We start from the raw sequence: 19,938 nt of genomic DNA, 5'->3' as shown, positions 1-19,938 counted from the left end.
TTTCCCTCCATGCCCCCATGTCTGCCTGCGGACCTGACGCTGGGGTGAGCTGGGACCACCGAGGCTCTGTGGGCTCAGCGGGGCAGAGCCTGCTAGGGAGGGGGAGGGGCAAGGGCAGCACAGCCGGCATGGGGTCCCTCGCCACCCCACAGCAAGTCCTGCCTGCCTCGGCTAAGGCGCGACAGAACAGCACCCACGGTCCCCTCTGCAGCTGCATCACCCTCCCGCCTAATCCATTGCCCTGCCTCTATTGCCCCATCCCCCATCCTACTGCCACATCCCCTGCCCTGTTGCACCCTCCCCATCTCCATTGCCCTCTGCCCAGATCCATCACCCCCTTCCCAGCTCCATCACTCCCTCCTCTGTTCCATCAGCCCCTCCTTGGCTCCATTGCCCCCCTCTCCAACTCCATCACCTCCTCTACTCCACTGCTCTATCCCCACCTTTACTGCCCCCTCTCCTGCTCCATCGCCCCCTTCTCTACTCCATCGTTCCCTCCCCTGCTCCATCACCCTCTCCCCAGCTCCATCGCCCCCTCCGTGGCTCCCGCTGGGGCTGTCCCCATCACTGGTGCCAAGAGGGATTCCCCCAAACCCTGTAACCCAGGAAGGACCCATCCATGGCTGGGCAAGAGGGGCATAGCTGCAGTCTCTCTTTACCCCAGGATGGTAGTGGGGGATTTTTCTCCACCCGTGGCCCTTCCTGCTCTCCTTCCCCCTCCTCTTGCTGAGGCTCTTGCACAGGTTTGCAGGCGCTGTTGACGGGAAGAAAGGAAATGGGGCAAAGCTGCTGCCAGGAACCACAGGCTCCCAGGCTCCGGCGATACAGCCCCACTCCACCGTCCTGGCCGCTTCCCGGGCAGGATTTCTGTGCAGCCTCTGTGAGCCCTTTCTTCCAGATATTGATATTGGATTCCCAGCCCAGGGCCACTTCCAAGGCTGTAAATCTGCTGTGTTGCTCTACCTGGTGTTCTTGTTTTCACTGCAAGGCTTCCAGACCTGCTGGAGATCTCGGCTTCTGTGCGTGGCTGTGATGTCCCCATCCCGGTGGTGAGCACTGTGCTGTCCCCAGAGCATCGATGTACCCCGGAGGTACAGGCAGGGGCAGGCAGGTTGCTCCCCAGCAGGCACAGGCAGTGCCGCAATGGAAGGGCAAGACTTGGCCATGGACTGGGATGCTGGTGGCATCCCCCCCCGTGCACCACTGCAGGGGGGATGAAGGTCTGGGAAGGGCTCCATGGGCTCTTTGCTGTCCCCACTGCAGGTCCCTGGGGCTTGGGCAGGGCTTGGGCACCCCATGGAGCATCCAAGGAGGGTGTTGGGGTAGGGGAGGAGCACCCCAGGGTCTGGGGCGGAGATGAGGGGTGGCCGCTCCTCTATGTTAAAAGGAGCCCCTTGACTCTGAAAATCCGTGTGTTGCTTTTGGCTGGGCTGTGTAACCTCCTGCCAAGAGCAACAGTTTTACATATTAAAGCAAAATTAAATTAAAAGACATTTATTTGTGCGTTTGCCCCCCGTTAACCCTTTGCAGCCCAGGCGGCAGGGTTGGGAGGTAGGAGGGCACCGATGGGGCTGAACTAGGATGGTGGGGTTGGCACCCCGGGGTCCCATCCAGCCCCTGCCTGTGGGCCTGGCTGTGCCCGCTGCCCGCCCGGCCCCAGCACCGGCTGCCCAGTGATGGTGCTGTTTGTTGGAGACATTTGGGTGTTTCCAAGCTTTCCTCAGCAAACAGCTCCCTTTAGGACAGCCTTGGTGGCAGGAGCTGGGCTTTAGGGTGCCCTGGAGCGGTGGCAGTCCCTCACCCCAAGCAGGACATGCATCCTGGGGCTGGGGGTGGATGGGATGAGTCACCCCAGGGACAGGTCCCAGCACCCCACGGGTATCACTGCCATCCCCACCGCGGCAGACACAGCTGTGGCTGCTAGCTCACCTGTGGGTGACAATTTGCCCCCAAACCTGTGTCCACAGCACAAAATACCCCAACCCCACCCAGTTCTTAGAGCACACAAGGAGAAGCATGGCCTTAACGCAGGGCATGAAGCCCCCTGGAGCTGGCTGCTGCTCTGTGTCATCTGGGCACGCAGGATGGTGCTTTCTGGCCCCACACCCCCAGAACTTGTGGCCAGAGCCCCCTCCGGCACCCCAAATCACCCTTTTCCCAGGGTCCCAGTGCCAGGGGAGCAGTTGCCCAGTGCTAGAGGGAAATTCCAGGGTGACAGCTTATCTCCTGCACTGTTACACCAACTGATAAGCGGCTACCCTGGAATTTCCTTATAGTGCTGAACTGGGATGTTTAAATAATGTATGGCCGGGGTGGCAGCAGGGGCGGGTGATTAGGGGCCGCGTTGACAGGTTGTTATGTTGTTACTAAAGAAATTGCAGGGCTGTGAGAATGCTTGGGAACGGCGCGGCGCCTGCCCCCCTGGCCCGTGCCCGTACCAGCCGCCAGCCCCGACAGGCACCGGTGCCGGGTGTCCCAGTGGGGCACCCCAGGGACCTTACCCCAGCTGCCCCGGGACAGCTGAGCCGCTGGTCCCCTCCCTCTGCACATGGGTGCTGGGGATGGCACAGAGCACCTTGTGCCCAGGGCCCGACGGGGGATCGGCAGCTCCCGGACACGGGACGCAGCTGGTGGCATCCTGGGAAGATGGCATGTACAGCAAAGCCCATCCCCGGGGGTGCTGCCACCCCCAGCTGGCCTGAGCGCCCTTGGGTTCTACAGCTGGGCACCCTCAGCTCCCCCTTGCCCCCGGCACAGGTGATCTGTCATCCTGCAGGTGGGACACCGGATTTTGGGGGCTGGCAGCTCCAGCTCGGCCACGCTGGCTTGTGTCACCACCCAGGAGCTGCCCTGGCCTCGCACATCACCGGTGCCACCAGGCAATGGGCACAGGGCACTGCCCAGGGACATGGCTCCCCCAGCCCACGTGCCGGGGCTGAGCCACCTCCCACGACACCCACTGTCTCATCACGGCCCCCCAGCCCCATGGGTGCCGGCCCCCTCTCTGCTCCGTGTGGGGTTTCCCAGTTCTCAGCAGCCGGACTAAAGTGGCACTTTCTGTCCCCAGGCTGGGGACCACCCCACTGGACTGCAGGCAGGAGGATTCCCAGGGGCTGCTCCCCCCCCCCCGCCCCGTGGCCTGCCAGACCAGCTGCTGTTGTGCGACATGCCTGGCGCATGCACCCCCCAGCCACACACACCGTGTGCACCATGGCCCAAGTGCACACCATGGTCCAAGTGTGCACCATGTTGCCGGTGCTCCCAGAAGTAGGTTCAGCCCGGCAGCACCCTGGTGCGCCTGGGGCGCTGGCAAGGCCACGCGTGTTCCTGTGCCCAGGTGTTGGGGTGTGTGTGCACACGCATGTGCCAGTGCACATGGCTGGCCCCACAGGTGTGCAGGGCCACAATCCGTGCTGTGCCAGGCTGCGGGTGGGTCTGTACGTGTGTGCGTGAGCGCATGTGGGCATGTACATATGTGCGCAGACATGCACATGTATGTGTGCATGTGGGACTGTGGGAGGGCATGTGCAAGTGTGTGTCTGTGCGTATGCATGTGCACATGCATGTGCCCGCTGGGTGTGTGTCAGTGTGTGTGAGGGCATGTGGTGGTGCAGGCGGTGCAGGCGGTGCAGGGGGTGCAGGGGGTGCGGAGCTGGGGTGGGGGGCTGGGGCGGGGTGCGGGTGCAGGCATGGGCTGTGATGGTGCGGGAGGGTCCGGACGTGCGCCCCACAGCCGGGGGGGCTGGGCAGGGGCAAGCCCCGGGGCCCCGTGCTGGGGTGTCCCCCGCGGGTGCCCCGCGCCGAGGTCCTGCGGGTGCTGCGGCTGCGGGTCCCGGTGGGGGTGGGGGTCCCGCTCAGACTGCGCGTCCCGATGCGGGTGCGGGTCTCGGTGGGGTCCCGCTCTGGCTGCGGGTCCCGGTGGGGGTCCCGGTAGGGTCCCGCTGCGGCTGCGCGTCCCCGCTGCGGGTCCCGACGCGGACCCCGGTGCGGAGCCGGGCGCCGGGCGGGGGTGCGTGCCCCGCGCGTGCCTGCGCGCCGGGGCGGGGGCCGGGGGCCGGTCACGCGCGCGGGCCCCGCCCCGGGAGGGGGCGTGGCCGCCGGCACCTCCCCGGGGGCGTGGCCGCGGGGCGTGGCGTGGCCGTCCCGGCCGGCGGGCGCTGCGCGGCGCGGCGCGGCCGGGGCTCGGCGGGCGCGGGGCGGCGCGGGGCGCTCGGCGGGGCCGCCGCCGCATGGCGCGCGGGGCCGGGGCCGCGGGCGGGGGGAGCTGCCCCGGCGCGGCGCCGGCGCCGCAGCAGCAGCAGCGGCGGCAGCGGGAGCGGCGGCGGCAGCGGCGGCGGCGGGCGGCCGGCCCGGGGGCGCGGGGGCGGCGGGGCCGGGCGATGGCGGCGCTGTAGCCGCGGGGCCGGGGCCGGGGCCGGCGATGGCGGCGGTGCGGCTGCGGCTGGCCCTGTCGGTGCTGTGGCAGCTGGCCGCGGCCGGGCGCGGGCTGGAGCTGGGGGGGCTGGAGGGGCCGCGGGGGCGCGCGGCGCGGTGCCAGCCCGTGGACATCCCCATGTGCCGCGGCATCGGGTACAACCTGACCCGCATGCCCAACCTGCTGGGCCACGAGAGCCAGCGCGAGGCCGCCCTGAAGCTGCACGAGTTCGCGCCGCTGGTGGAGTACGGCTGCCACGTCCACCTGCGCTTCTTCCTCTGCTCCCTCTACGCGCCCATGTGCACCGACCAGGTGAGCGCCAGCATACCCGCCTGCCGCCCCATGTGCGAGCAGGCCCGCCACAAGTGCGTCCCCATCATGGAGCAGTTCAATTTCGGCTGGCCCGAGTCGCTTGACTGCGGCAGGCTGCCCACCAAGAACGACCCCAACGCCCTCTGCATGGAGGCCCCCGAGAACGCCTCGGCCACGGAGCCCCACAAGGGTCAAGGCATGCTGCCCGTGGCCCCCCGGCCCTGGCCGCCGGGCGCTGCCGAGGGCCGCGGACCCAACAGCCTGGGGGCCTGTGACAACCCCGAGAAGTTCCAGTACGTGGAGAAGAGCCTCTCCTGCGCGCCCAGGTGCTCCCCCGGTGTGGACGTCTACTGGTCCCGGGAGGACAAGGACTTTGCCTTCATCTGGATGGCCGTCTGGTCCACCCTCTGCTTCGTCTCCACCGCCTTCACCGTCCTCACCTTCCTGCTCGATCCCCACCGCTTCCAGTACCCTGAGAGGCCAATCATCTTCCTCTCCATGTGCTACAATGTCTACTCTGTGGCCTTCATCATCCGCTCGGTGGCAGGGGCCGAGAACATTGCCTGCGACCGGGAGAATGGCGAGCTCTACATCATCCAGGAGGGGCTGGAGAGCACGGGCTGTACCATTGTCTTCCTCATCCTCTACTACTTTGGCATGGCCAGCTCGCTCTGGTGGGTCATCCTCACCCTCACCTGGTTCCTGGCCGCTGGGAAGAAGTGGGGACACGAGGCCATTGAGGCCCACAGCAGTTACTTCCACATGGCTGCCTGGGGCATCCCGGCCATGAAGACCATTGTCATCCTCACCATGCGGAAGGTGGCAGGGGATGAGCTCACAGGGCTGTGCTACGTGGGGAGCATGGACGTCAGCGCCCTGACCGGCTTCGTCCTCATCCCCCTCTCCTGCTACCTGGTCATTGGCACCTCCTTCATCCTCACAGGCTTCGTCGCCCTCTTCCACATCCGGAAGATCATGAAGACGGGTGGCACCAACACGGAGAAGCTGGAGAAACTGATGGTGAAGATCGGAGTCTTCTCTATCCTCTACACCGTCCCGGCCACCTGTGTCATCGTCTGCTACTTCTATGAGCGGCTGAACATGGATTACTGGAACCTCAGGGCCCTGGAGCGCGGCTGCCTGCACCTCCCCGGCCGGCGCGCTGCCAACTGCTCCTTGGAGGCCTCGGTGCCCACCGTGGCCGTCTTTATGCTAAAGATTTTCATGTCGCTGGTGGTGGGCATCACCAGTGGCGTGTGGGTGTGGAGCTCCAAGACGCTGCAGACCTGGCAGAGCCTGTGCAACAGAAAGCTGGGCGTGAGGACGAGGGGCAAGCCCTGCAGCGGGGTGAGCTGTGGCGGGGTGCACTGCCACTACAAAGCCCCCACAGTCATGCTGCACATGACCAAGACAGACCCGTATCTGGACAACCCGACGCACGTCTAGAGCGGGGGTTGCCCCCTCCCTGGGGACAGCATGCCGGGGGAAGCCGGCCTCACGGGTAAGGGGCGAGGGGATGCTCATGGAGGTGAGGGCAGAGGCTGAGTGGCGGTGGGAGGGGGCACGCACACTGGTTTGGGGTGGTGAGGCCCGCGGGACCCCCCTGGCACCGCTCGACCCTGACAAGTAGCTGCTTTTTCCTAGAGGTTGTTTTGTTGTTGCTGTTGCCAAATCCAGTGACTCTTCTAATGCTTTCTTTTGGGAGGGGGGCGGGGGGGGTGGCGGGGATGGGGCAGGGAGGGGAATAATCCAATTCGTGTTTATTTAATTCTGTAATTTATTTTAGATTATTTTTTTTTTAATCATTAGCTGCGAGGAATGGAAAAAACAATAAACCCCTGGATGTGTTATTTCAACCGAGCCTGGTGCTGTTTGAAGGAGTTCGAGGGGGTCAAGAGCAGCCCCATGGGAGCCCCCCCAGCTCGGCGGGTTGGGGCCGTGGTCCCCATGGCGCGTGTGTGGCGGTCCTGGGGGCTCTCGTGCTGGCAGAAAGGAGCGTGCCGTGCCGGGGTGCCTCCGGTGGGAGCATGGCACCGGGGGAGGCTCCCAGTGTCCAGCTCCCCTGTGGCTTCCCCGAGGCCGGTTCTGGCACCCGCTGCCTCCTGGCCGAGGAGGAGGGTTTTCCTGCGCTGTCACGTAACGAATCATGTTTTCCACTCCACGCTCTGTAGGTGATTTGTGTCGGTGCCATCGGCTGCTGGGGCCTCGGTGCCAGGGCGAGGGGGCCTCGGCGCTCCGGCACTGGGGCACGGCACCAGGGCACGGCAGGCCAGGAGCCAGGGTGATGGGCTGGGGACAAGGGACCTCGGGGCACAGAGGGCTCAGCTTTGATGTCCCACACAGAAGCCTGAGGTGCGGGTAATGGAAACTTCTGGGCAGCTTTATTTATCCCCTGCTCCAGTTACAATCCCAGCTTGCCTTCCCCATTGTCCGGAGGGAAATTCAAGCCTCAGCTGGTGTTGCCGGGGCTGGTGGGGGGAGCCAGGACTGTCCTCTCCACGCTGGGCAGCAGCGGTGGGTGTCCTTGGGCTGGGTGGCTCTGCCGGGGGCTCGGCAGTGGGGGCTGCTGCCCACCCTGCCCTGAGACACCTCGGCTCGGGGGAGCCAGCTCGTCCCTGGAGGGTTTGAGGGGCTGGTTTGCCCACTGCCCCACGGGACGTGCAGGGGGCTCCCAGTGCTGGGGAGGAGTGAGAGATGGGCTTTGCCCCACGGTGGGCAGGGCGCTGTAGCAGGGACACAGGCTCAGACTTGTCCATCACCTAATTGCCTGCTAATTAGCCAGCATGCAGGCTGGGACAGTGCTGGGCCCCAGTGAGGGTCTCAGGGGCCCCGTCCCTCTCCACTAGGGAGCAATAAGCCAGCGAGGGACCCGCCTTTGATCACCCAAATTAGCACCTGCTGCCTGCCCACACCAACAGCCCTTGGCCCTTGCCCCAGCAAAGCCCTTGTAGCGCAGAGCCCCGTGTCAGGGCTGCAGCCAAAGGAGGTGCAAGACCCCCCCACCCCGAGCCGGAGGTGGCGGCAGGGGCTGGGTGCAGTGGCCCCTCGCCTGCAGCCGCACTGCGCTGGGGCTTTGTGCTGCCATGATTGATGTGAAGCGCCTTTCATCCACCCCCCACGCCCGGGGGTCCGGGATGGCGGGAGAAGTGACTGATCTGAGAAAAGCCTTGGCCTCCCCCCGGAGCCAGCCCGGCAGCTGAGGTGCGAAGGAGCCCACGGTGGTGGCGGTGGGATGCTGTGGGGCTCGCGCCTGATTTGGGGTGCTGGGGGGCAGGCATGGCCCTGGCTGGGCCGGTGGGCACCCAGCCCCTTCCCCAGGCTGGTGGTGGTGCCAGGGCAGGGACCCCACTGGGCTCCCACCGCTGGGGGGGCTGCAGCCACACGGGTTCCCCCCAGCTGCCACGGGAGGATTTGTTTGGGCAGGTAAAAGGGCAGTGACCTGGGGCGAGGGAGTCAATATTGGCTGGGGACGGGCTCCAAAGTCCAGCCCGGGGAGCCGGGCACGGCGCGGCGAGGGGGCTGCCCGGGGAGGGGGTGCAGGGCTGCTCGCTGTGCTGGACCCCCGCCCCGCGGCGCTGAGTCCGGAGCCAGCTCGGTGCCCCATCGGCTCGCAGGCCAGAGCCCTGGCGGGGTGGCGGTGCTGGGGCACCCGGTGGGGACCGCCTGCCCTTGAGCACCCCGGCACCTGCCAAGCAGCTCCGGCCTCAAGCGCTCGCCCAGATAACCGGCCCCGCCAGGCCCCAGCTATCGGCTGTGGGGCGGCTGCCGGCGCCGGACCACCACCCACTATCAGCCCCGGCAGCCCGGCTGGCTCCAGCAGAGCCAGCACCGAGCTGCCGGGCATGGCTGGCCCCACTGGGGAGGTGGCTTGTCCACAGCGACTGCCCCGAAGCAGAGCTGCCCTTTGGAAGGGCTCTGTGCCAGGGGACACCAGCTGTCCCCTTGTCACAGCTGCTTTCAACCCTGTGCCGGGAGGCTCAGCCTTCCCCTGTATCCCCCGGCCCCAAGACCATCCCTGCATCCCCTCTCCATCCTACGTGGAGCAGCCCCTAAGGCAGCCAAGCACAGGCTACGGCAGGGCCGGGGCAGCTGTGGAAGCCCCTCTGCAAGGGGCAGGCCGGGCTCAGCGTTGTCCCCTCCCTGCAGGAGAAGCCCCCCAGTTCGGGCACCACGGCCACGGCTGCCCATGCCCAGTGCTAGCAGGAGGGGCAGCTAGCGAGGGCCGGCACTGGGCGAGAGCGGGCTCAGAGCACCCCAAGGTCCAGCTGAGCATGGAGAGGTCACGCCTGGTGCCCTCCACACTCACTGAGCTGTGGACATGACACCCCCCCCCCCCGCCCCCACAAAGTTTCCAGTAGCAGCAGAAGGGAAGCTGCTGTACTCTGGGAACATGCTAAAAATCCCAGGCTGTTAATCGGTTAACAATAATTAAGCCTTGAAGAAGCCAAGGGGGGACCAAGCTCAAGGCTCCTCGCCTGCTGCACCCCTGCGCCTCCTCCTGAGGCCATGCTGGAGCCCCAGAGAGCAGGGGTGCCCCACGGGGGCTTGGTGGTGGCCAGCCTCCACGAGGTGGTGGGTACAGCTGGACGGGTGCCTCCCCCTGCCCACAGTGCCAGGGGGCAGCAGGGCCACAGCTGCCTGCCAGCCCCACGCTCGCGCCTGCCAGGTGTGGGGACGGTATTTATAGCCCCTGCCCAGGACACTAATGCCATGCAGGGGCTGCTATAAAAAGCAAGTCTCCAAAAAGGTCTTGGAGCAGACGCTGGTGTGAGGTCTCCACGCTGGGGCCTGGAAACATCCCAGCCTGAGTCACACTCTGATTCACCCAGGTCCTGCTGCATGCCCAGCAAACCAACCAGCTCTTGCGGATAGGGGATGAGGCTTCTCTAGGGAAAGCAGCATCTGTCGCCAAGAGCTTCGAGCCCTGAAACCCATCAAGGGATTTCCTCTGTCCAGCAGAGCTAGACCTGGCTGGAAGGCTCCCAGCTCAGCTCCTGAGCAAGGAGTATGATGAACGCACCCAAGAAACCATCAACCTCCTCGCAGTGCAGCACTGGTTCACCACCTCCCCAGCCCATCCTGCCTTTGAAGCTCACCATGTCAGAGCACCCACCCAGCACATCCCCGTTAGGCTGCGGGGAGCAGGGTGGTGGGCTGGGAGCTGTGCCTTCAGACGCTGCAGGAACGGTCCTTGCTAATCTCTGAGCTGCAGCCAACAAAGCTGTGGTTGCAAAACACACATTAACAAAACAAGGGAAGCAGTTTTGATGGCTGTTCAGCCAGGCAATGCTGGGGTGAAAAAAAGGAGACATTTCAGCTTCCCCCCCCCCCCCCCCCCCCAGTATTCCCTTCAGGCGAGCTACCCAGTGCCACCCTCCCCGCTGTAGCAGGAGGACCAGTCAACCCCAGGACTGCTCCTGCATCCTTGGTGACCTCCTCCTGCCCAGGGGCAGAAGAGCACAGCCCCACAATGGACAGGGCCAGCTCGGAGCACACACGCCCGCACCGGCACGGTGCCTCCTGCCCGGCACAGCTCGGGGAAAGGGCAGCACGGCTGCAGCAGCAAGGCACAACCCAGCTGCCATACTGGGAACAAAGGCAGGCGCAGGGGGTGGTACAGCCAGACCTCAGTAGGAGGCTTAAAAGATGGTTCTTTGGAGTCGTTAGCTGACCTGACCCAGACTCGCTGTTGCCTTTGCCTCGACCCCTTGGCCCTGTGGCTCCGTTTCCCTTCAGAAGGCAGCAATGTCATGTCTGACGGGGGCTCTGGGGAAGGCAGAGGCGAGACGTCGCAGACAGTACCACACGAACACTGGGTGCCCACAAAGGACTCGCTGCAAGCCAGTTTTACAAACACAAGTACATAATGTTTATTTTTAACTTTCCAATTTATTACAAGTACAGCCCTTAGCAGAAACCCCCTCCCCCCCAAATGACATTTATTTTAAAAAAACCTTACAGTTCCAAAGGTTTCACCATGTAGGACCTGCAGAAAATGTTCTCTATGAACAGGACAAAACAAAGCCTCTGAAGGGGACGTGCGAAATACAAATGTCAGTGCTATTCTGTGGGGCAGGGGCTGAGGCTGGGGAGAGGTGAAGAGGGAAGTGGCTGGAAACCTGCCTAGTCTCTGCAGCCATCAACAGTCCAGAACTGAAACAAATACCTGTTAAAAAAATCCTAGAAAGTTCATAAAACTAGGCTGCAATTTTTCATCAATAATTCTTTTCTTCTCAAATCACAGGATCTGCAACATTGGCTTTTACTTTTCTGTTACAAAACCAGTATAAAGCAGCCCTGTGGCTGGTTTGTTCCAAATTGGACTTGTATAATAAAAAGTTTGAGCCCTGATTGTATGATCAAAACCTGTCATGACAGAGAGGGAAAGGCGATGAAAAAACACTGACTTTTCTCTAAGAAAAAGGCGTCTCTTGGGCGGCAGGACCTGCTGCTGGGGCTGCGGCAGAGCAGCCTCCCAGCAGGATCAGGCTGGTCAGCCAGTGCAGGACGGTCCTCGCAGTGCTGGGGGAGTGCGAGGGAGGTGAGCTAGGGAAGGTATTACTATAAAACATGGTGAGAGCGTGGCTAGAGAGGGACTGGGAGACCCCCCCCACCAACAATTCCCCCGATGTAACTCCAGCTACTGGTAGGAAAATTAATTTTTAAGAGGGGGAAAATATAAAGCAAACACAATTTCATATAAACTGTACATGTGCCAAAGCAAGACAACAGTATCTTACAGGTGTTCTTTGTACAAGATCACAGCTAGAAACAAGCCACTTTTAACTAGAAAATTAATTTAAAAAGTTACACAGAACATGTTTCTGCTGCTCCCCTTGCCCTGGAGCTCCCTACAGGGTGTGCAGAAAACCACGCTCTCTGGTATGCTTCTGGCACTCGGTTCATCCAAGGGGCTACGTGATTGTGTGCTGTTCAAGGTGAGCAGGGAAGCCATCTGCCTCCTCTTTGCCGTGTACATGTGAAGATCTGAGCTCAGAAGAACCCTCTTTGGAGCGCAACCTCCAGAGATTGCTCGCCGAGAAGAGAGAGAGGGAAAAAGCAAGAGCACCTCGAAGCCAATTGTGTTAGGATGCTGGTGAAAGCTGTATCTCCATAAATGTAAGTGCTTGCTTGCCCTATGCAGCCCTTCAACTGGGGGCTCAAAATTAACACCATATAAATATATACATACAAGAACTAGCAGCCCATTGGCCTGATCACACCCAGCCCTTCGGTGAAGCAATATGATCCCTCCCCGCGCCAGCTCAAGGCTGGTTTCACATCACAGGCCGCAGATGGCAGAGGTGGCAGAGGTCCCACCACGCTCCGGCGCTGGCTGCTTGCAGAGGGGAGGAAGCAGCTCGTCCCAGGGAAGCTGACAGCGCCTGAGCTGGCACAGGCTTTGTGCTCCCCTGCCCAGCCCTGCCCCTTGCCCTCCCACCTTCCCCTCCTAGCAGGACAGGCTCCTGAAGAGCTCTGTGGCCTTTGCAGGAAGCAGCAAGTCATCTCCGCTCAGTCAATGGATGACCAAATACTTGAGGAAACTGCAGAAAAATTAAAACTAGGACGGGCCCAAGGGAAAGGCTGGATTAATAGAGAAGTGCCTGCTGCTTCCCAGCTCCCTCCAGACAACCGATCCTGCTGCACGGCAGCACCAGACGGCCTGCTCCAGCTCTGGCTCTCCCCCTAGTCTCCCCATCCCTCATTTCTTCCTTTTCCGACCCCGGGAATGTTCAAGGGGCTCTGACTCACTGTCCCCTTCCTGCTCCTCCAGTCCCTGGCACCTGGCAGAGAGCTTCTGGCATTTCCTGCGTGCATACGTGTAGCCAGGCAGGTGTTTGTGCACCATGTCAATCAAACACTGTTCCGTCTTCTCCAGGCAGGACAGTACGTGACTCCCATTCTGGTTGTAGCGCTCAGCGTTGGAGAACACCTGCTTGATGTCGGAGAGGAACTCCTGCACCGAGCGGTAATTGCCACAAGAGCACTTGCTCTGCATAGTCTGGAAGTCCATAGGGTTGCTGATGACCTCAAAGTAATCTTCAGCTTCCTCCGTGGTCACTGGCTCCCTGCCGAACGAAGAGCCACAAAGACAGGAGGAAAATGACGGCCCCAGCCACACGCAGTGCAGAGCTGTAGAGGAGCAAGAATCACCCCCACCCCCTTCGCTCAAGCAGCAGCCCTGACCCGCACCCCCACGGCGCCATAACAAGCCCAAGCAGCACCTCAACAGTGCTACAGTCACGTCAGCCCTGCGGTGGCCGCGGCATGATGACGGGAAGGACAGCAGCTTGTCCTTCTGCCCAGAGAGCTGGTCCAGGCACGGGGACTGACATGTGGCAGGTATGGCTGCCTCCTCTCAGTCACTAGAGTGCCCTACAAATCCTGGGGGCTGCAGAAAGCACCCACCCCACCCTCCCCCTCTTCGGTCCAGAGCCTATCGCCCTGTTACACCACCTCAGAAGGGCCCCACGTCTTCAGTCCAGCAGAGGACTGAGAGAGCATGGTGGTTTCTTCTGGAGCAGCTTCACTGCCTTCCTTCCCATCCATAACTTGCTTTTGAAACCCCATTCTTGCAGCCAGCGAGTGGATGCGGCAGGACTGCAGCACGGCCAACCCACACCTACACACTGCCTGCAGACAGTCCTGCGCCCACGGAGAAGGCTGCCACCTGCCCTCACCTGAAGGGCCAGCTAAAGCGGTACTTGATCAGCTTGCTGAGGATTTCCTCACACTTCTGCAACTCAAGGCTTTGGCGACGTGCCGTCTTCTTTGTTTGAAGGACCTGCCCACACAATGGATGCTGTTAAAAAACAGGGAACCACTACGGGCTTTAGTGTTCAGCAAACAGTTTTGAGGCCAAAGCAACTAGTTCTTAGCAGAGCTTCTTTTCAATCCTCCTGCATACAAGCCAGTGTCTTAACGATTGGGGATATGTCGTACTGCTGCACAAAGTTCTAATCGTTCAAATGCAGTCATCTTCCACAATAATCAAGAGGCAAACCGCTCTGCTGCAGGACCTCTGATGGTAACAGCCAAGACAGACAGTGGCAGCTTGAGTTACAGAACAGGAGCCCCATCCAGAAGCTCTGGTGGGAATAACTCACAAGCAGCCCGTCTTTTCTCTGAGGGCAGCAAGCTTTTTCAAGACAGTTTCAAAGACAATATGGTCAAAACAAGCAGCCAAAGAATAAACGAGTGAATCGGAGAGCATAAATTCCCTCCCCCCCCCTTCTCCGAGCCCCCGGCAGACAGCATGCAAGAGGCAGAGGGAGAAAGCACTTGTGCTGCCGTACTGACACTGCAGAGCCAACCGTGCTGTTTTAAATACCAAAGAGCAGCTGATGCCTCGAGCACTGCTGTCCCGTACACAGGCTGAACACAAGGTCAGCCATTTGTCCTGGGATCCGCAGCAGGTCAGCCACCAGTACAGGGACATCCCCTCAGCTCGCAAGGCATCACTGCTTAGGGTACGTCAGATGATGGGAAGGCTCCGCAACACGGGGAACTATTCCTGACCCAGCTTTGCTCTCTTCCCAGGAAAAATGGTAAACGAAAATCTCCTCTTCCCCAAGTCAGTGTTTTGTCAGAGCCCCTGACCCAGTTCCAGTAAGATTTTCTCCACTTGAATATCCCTCTAGGCTGGCTGTGGTAGCCCATGCTTGCTGGTTTGGTTGCCCTCCAATCTGTAACGCAGACCAGCTAAAAGGACACTGCAGATCCACCAGCCAGCCCACCCACAACCAGCATAAGTAGCAGGGAGCCCAAAGATCACAATCAAGACCCCTCAAGAAGAGTGACAGGATATACCAGCACTACTAGTGCCAGTCAGCGGACAGATGGCAGATCTAGCAGAGGCTTGTGACGTGGCCCACAGCGCTAGAGTATCCTCACGTATCCCCTGTGGCGTGTCCCTCCCCAGGACAAACAGCACAGCACACTGCAGCGCCACCCCACCTAGCGCGCACACATGCACAAAACTGCTCTGTTCAGGAGCATACAGTTTTATTTTTTGAATGTCAAGTGAAACCTAAACCAGCCAAATTATGTCCTGGAGGTTGGGGAGTGACCATACGGACAACAACTGTCAGAAAACAGCCAAGGCTGGGGAGCAAGGGTCCAACATTGCTGGCATTCTCTGACCATCCAGGACCCCCTCAGTCCTCCCACCTCTCTGCAGAGACATATGGATACTATTTAAAACCCTTTAACAAGCTGCAGGCTGCCTGCTACTCAAGGGGGACAATGTGTGAAAGCGGCTGGGGAAAGATGCCTGGCATATCTGCTCCATTTGTACTGGGCCCTTAAGGATATGCCTCCTTTGTTAACCCGCCCCCAGCCCAGCCCGGGTTTCACAATATGATTCAGAGTATTTCTCTGGGAAGGGGAGGGAAGGAAGCATGACACCCGTTTCGTTTATAACTCATGATGTGAGCAGCCTCCGGGGAGCAATTTGGCTCTTACCAGCTCATCAATGTCTGCGCCGTTGACAGGTGCAGCCCGCTGCCGGGGTCCCCTGGCAGGGTGCAGTGACTGCTTCTTCCTTTGGTGCCTTCCCTGCCTCGAGGAGTACATGGCTGTGCTCTGCTTGCCCCGGGCTGCCTTCCTGGGTCTCACTGAAACACATAAATCATGAACTCAGAGGAATGGGTTAACCTGGAAGCAGATCACAAGCCCTTTGCCCAGCCACTACGCACCAGGCAGAGACTGGCTCACAGTACAGAGGAGCTAGTGAACCCACGGACGACTGCAACAGCCCAGCTTCGTCAGCCCGTGCTCACTCAACACATGCTCATGTCAGCTGTGCTTGATACCATTTCCAGATGAGATAAGTGGGTAATCGCCTCCCGTCCAAAAAGAGGCCATTGCTGTCTGGCAACAGCCCTCTACTAAAGGGTGGTCACACACACCAGCCAACGGCACTGGCAGATTGTCAGCTCCAAGGGAGACCTAGGAGCTTCCAGCTTCTCTGCCGCAGGTAAGGCTGGCCCAGGGCTGCAACAGCAAGCCCCTCTGCCTGCAGGGCCAAGTGCCAAGAGTGATGCATGAAGACTCGAGGGAGGGCAGGGGAAGTAATGCAAGGACAACTGTCTCAAACATAACTGCAACATCCCTTCTGAAAGCACCAGGAGCAGAAACTTGCAGTTTCCCCTGTTTCCGGCTCCTCACTGGTTCGGGGAGGGACGCTTTACCAAGCATTTACAAGTGACCCACAAAGTGGGATAAGCCAGTTGCTAAGCCCCCCCTGAAAAGTGAACCTTGTGCAGGGGAAGTGTCGAGTTACTGCAGTCAGAAGCTGCTCCATGTGCAAGTGGGAAACAATGGAATTTTATTCCTCAGGACCAGGGCTGCTGCATTATATCCCACAGAAAGGCCCCTGCCTGTTTGTTAGTCTGCCTGTCAGACCTTCACACTGATAAAAATGCAAGTGTGCTGACACACTCCCTTGTCTTAAGTTTCTTTCATGACTCCTCTGTATCAGGAGAATGTGTTGGTGTTCCCCAGCCAAGCTCCTTCCATCTGGTCACAAGTGCTTGAGCAAGCCGTATCCAGGGGGCTGTAGCATTTCATCTGTGGCCTCTAATGCAGCCCTGTCCAATAAATCATCTTGCCGGGCCCCCCACATGAGGAACGTGTGTTAGGGTAGTGGGACGTCTGCCTGCTGTCGCTCTGCTTGTGTCTCAAGCGTGTGGCACGTGTTAAATGTCTGACAATCCAACATTCTAGGTTATATGCCTCAGGATAAACACCATGAGGATTAATAGGACTTCTCTATTAAAACAAAAAGTTTTCCACAGTGACCTTTCCATGTTAATGCTCTTTCAAGCCAGGGGTTGCATTTAGCACTTTATTTTTAGTGACTGTAGCCCTCTTTTGCTATTGTTTGGAAACCTTGGCTCAGCTCCTGACTTGGCTGTGCAACATAGGCTGAACACACTCCAAGTGTGGACATGGATACACCGCAGAACAACAAGCAGTGTACATAGCCAGGGTATCAGTGAACATCCCTGAAACCAGAATAAAGCAAGGGAATCAAGACTGATAGATCTGGATGGAAACCCTCGAAAGAACATGGGATAATCCTTTGGGTCTCAGTCTCCAGATTCCACCATCTACCCTGGTTAAGACAAATTGAAGTTAATTTTATGTCAGTCACGGGCATTTTGACAGAAAGCAAATGCTGGCAGTGTGCCATTTCAAGACCGACCTTCAGTGCATCAAGTTGCCCAAATGAGGGAGAGTCGAATTCCCCTAAAAACAAAGTGGATACATACACTAAAAAGTGGTTAAGTGGAGAAGCAGTCAGCGAGGAGTCTAGAAAATGCTCTTTTATTCCACGCAGCTGCCCAGGAATGCACCAGTTATGCATCCCAAGTAGTCTCTGTATGCAATCAAAGGGTGCTGGCGGTCCAGGCCACGCTACACCTCAAGTACTGTGCCTTACCACAGGAACTGGGCAGAGGAAGCACTGGTCTTGCTATTTGAAAATGCCTCCTTGCCACATCACTAGAAATTCTGCACTTAAGAGGTTGTGAGCTGATGGAAAGGGAAAAAGGAAAGGGGGCTGTGATTAAAGCTCCATAAGCATCTATTAACAGCATCCAGTTTACCAACAAACCCTGTGGGCGCAGAGACCGCCGGTACCAGTAACTGATAATGCTGTTGCCCCGCTGCAGCCTCTGCTGACCACCTCACAGCACTCTTAACAGTCTTGGCAGCGTCCCCAGGGGAGTGACAGGGCAGCAAGTGATAGCTCACTGCAGTTTCAATCTCTGCAAGCACTGACCCCATCACAGAGAGACAAGAGTTCACTCCAGCTCCCCAGGTAATGTACAGCACCACCAGAGCCTTCCCCTGTGACATCTCCCGCTGTTTCCAAGTAAGATCCTGTTCTGTGTGAGGACAAGCACAAGTTCCAAATAGGATGGACACTGAAGGCAAAGTCTTAGTATTTTACTGTACTTTCCTGCATGGTTAAAGCCTTACATTTCAGTCCAGCAACTTCATAATCTTCTTCCTCTTCCTCTTCCTCCTCAGCATCTGGTTCATCAGAAGCTTCCTCGCCTTCTTCATCCTCATCTTCATCAGAATCCTCTGCATAGTTCCTAGAGTAAGGCAGGTGAACACATCTGTTGTACCAGACCCTGGGCCCTCTGTACTGTTTGTTCACAGGCAGAGACCTGCTGACCACCTCAATGTAAAATAAATACCCACCCTCAGACTGAAGCAGTCTGCAGCATTTCAGAGAGTATCAAGTTGTAGCCACAGCTGAAAGGGCACTTCCCAGGCTACCGTCTGAACATCTGGGCTGAAAATCCCCAACAGCTGAATCTGTGTATTTTTTGCTGTTCTAGGCACCTTGACCACATAACGGATTTTAGGATTGTGACTGCTGTACAATTACTCCTCCCCAAGAGGATATGCTGCTCTTTTACCCAGGTCTGCAGGCCTGGCCTAAGGAGTTGCAGGAGGGGGGCTTTTTTTGTTTCTGCAGGAGTATTTTACCCATTACCTCCTTCCACTGTCATGCCACTTGGATGTGCACTATAGGAAACAGAGCTCATTTAGTATTATTTGTGAGCAGAGCACCAGGCTTCTCATGTGCTGATACCAGAAGCCACAGAGACTCCCTGCCCAGGACAGTTCTGACTTCTCGCATGTGTCTGTTGAAGCATTCAAACCATTACAAAACCAGGAAAACAAAACAGCATGCACAGGCAAAAGGGGACAAAGGCAAAGCTGTTGTGAGAGTCTCAATCCTCTCGAGAAAGAGGATCTTGAGCAGTAAAAGGAGCAAGCTCCCACAGTACAGGCAGGGCAAAAGTGCTTCCAGGCTGAAATTTTTTTCCTACCTCAGCTCGAAAGACAAGAACAGAAAGCAGATAAGACAGGTGTTACCCCACCTGATGGCTCTCGTCCAGGAGCCAAGCAGCTTGCAGGTGACTCTGCCACATCAAAGTAACTATGATCTCAGGCTAGAACAGCTGCATTGAAGCCCTGTCATTTTTGTACAAGCCTGATGAACCCTTATATGGTGCCCAGGGAGTAAGTAATACTTTTAAGGCCATACACCACCTGCACATTACAAGCTAGTACACCTCCTATTGTGCTGCTGCTCTGGAAGGGAGGATCTGTTGATTGCTTATGCTTCAGATGCCATTTGATAGCCTCACCTCGCTGACAAGCGGGTAGACTCAGCACAGAGTCACAATCAACGCTGGACATACATTGTAAAAATAAAAATACATTTCACATACATTTAACTTCCAGCTTGCAATTAAAAAAACCCCAAGCCATAATTCAATCCCTTGTTGTCAGGAGGCAGCTACTAATTTCTGCTGCATAGAACAACTTTTTGGTTCTTCCTCAAATCATGTTCCCTCTGTAGCCCTACAAGGACTCCTGCCTTGTTAAGGTTTATCAGGTCCAGAAAACCACGGAGTGGCATTTTGTAGCCTGATTTGTAGTAGCACAGTAGGGACTGAGTGGCAACCTGGAGTAATGCCTGCTATAACTTGACAAGAGCACAACAGTAATTTAGCCCAGTGAACTACAGAGCTGCAATGCTACCAGCTACACTCCCATGAGAAAGCAACTCAACTAGCTGCTCAGTTAAACAACAGCCCTTAGCACAGCTGATTTTGGTTGATGTTTTGTGCATGTTTTCACTGCCAAACAAGTTTTAATAAATAACTCCTGTTGTCATGGGTCAGCATAACACAGGTGTGCTCGAAGTTACAGCTTGAAAAAACGCTTTTCTATTGTTCCAGTGTCACCGAGTTAACTAAGCTAATTTCAAACCTTTTAAGTGGGCTCTGTTTCAGGCTGTTTTGGTTGTCTTGTGAAAGGGCAGCTAGAACTGTCCCTCTGTGGCAACGCAAAGGAAAGGAGGCTCACTCACCGGCCTCGTGAGCTGCGCCTGGCAGTAGAAGGCTGACAGGCTGGGCACTGCCATTCACCATCTGGTATCTCATAGAGTGCCGGTCTCAGACAAAACAGGTGGAAGGCTTTGTTACACTCGTCACACAGGATCAGCTTGTCATCTTCACCTAGGAGAGCACAACTTACTTGTTACAAGTGCCACAGCCTGGCCCAACCTGAGAAGCAGAAGCTGCTGCAGTGCTGGGAGGTCAGGACAAAGCAAAAGAAAGATGCAAAGTACCCTCTGCCAGCAGGGACCCTTCCTTCTTGTTTTCACCACTGCAGTGCAC

At 58.4% G+C, this 19,938-nt stretch overlaps 2 protein-coding genes across 4 annotated transcripts in view; one reads left to right on the top strand and one right to left on the bottom strand.

Annotated features, from left to right (window-relative positions):
* Positions 1 to 4,267: 4,267 nt before the first annotated feature.
* On the top strand, positions 4,268 to 6,582 carry FZD9 (frizzled class receptor 9). Its single transcript, XM_056325875.1, has one exon. It carries the CDS (start codon positions 4,421 to 4,423, stop codon positions 6,170 to 6,172), a length of 1,752 nt encoding a protein of 583 aa, XP_056181850.1. The 5' UTR covers positions 4,268 to 4,420; the 3' UTR covers positions 6,173 to 6,582.
* A 3,989-nt stretch (positions 6,583 to 10,571) lies between these two features.
* BAZ1B (bromodomain adjacent to zinc finger domain 1B) overlaps positions 10,572 to 19,938 on the bottom strand; it is a 50,516-nt gene continuing 41,149 nt past the window's right edge. Inside the window, exons 15-19 of one of the 3 annotated variants that reach the window (XM_056327183.1) lie at positions 19,629 to 19,776; positions 17,714 to 17,832; positions 15,191 to 15,342; positions 13,408 to 13,529; positions 10,572 to 12,795 (exon numbers count right to left, since the gene is read on the bottom strand). In XM_056327183.1, coding sequence (XP_056183158.1) covers positions 12,429 to 12,795; positions 13,408 to 13,529; positions 15,191 to 15,342; positions 17,714 to 17,832; positions 19,629 to 19,776 — 908 coding nt within the window. In that variant the 3' untranslated portion in view covers positions 10,572 to 12,428. Of the gene's footprint in view, positions 12,796 to 13,407; positions 13,530 to 15,190; positions 15,343 to 17,713; positions 17,833 to 19,628; positions 19,777 to 19,938 lie in introns of those variants that run through there. The other 2 variants (XM_056327189.1, XM_056327195.1) reach the window with 2 other exon arrangements.

The sequence above is a fragment of the Falco biarmicus genome, chromosome 1 (genome assembly GCF_023638135.1).
Source record: "Falco biarmicus isolate bFalBia1 chromosome 1, bFalBia1.pri, whole genome shotgun sequence".
NCBI classification, from domain to species: Eukaryota; Metazoa; Chordata; class Aves; order Falconiformes; family Falconidae; genus Falco; species Falco biarmicus.
The sequence above is the reverse complement of the archived record's forward strand: the minus strand, read 5'-3'. Positions and strand labels throughout refer to the sequence as shown.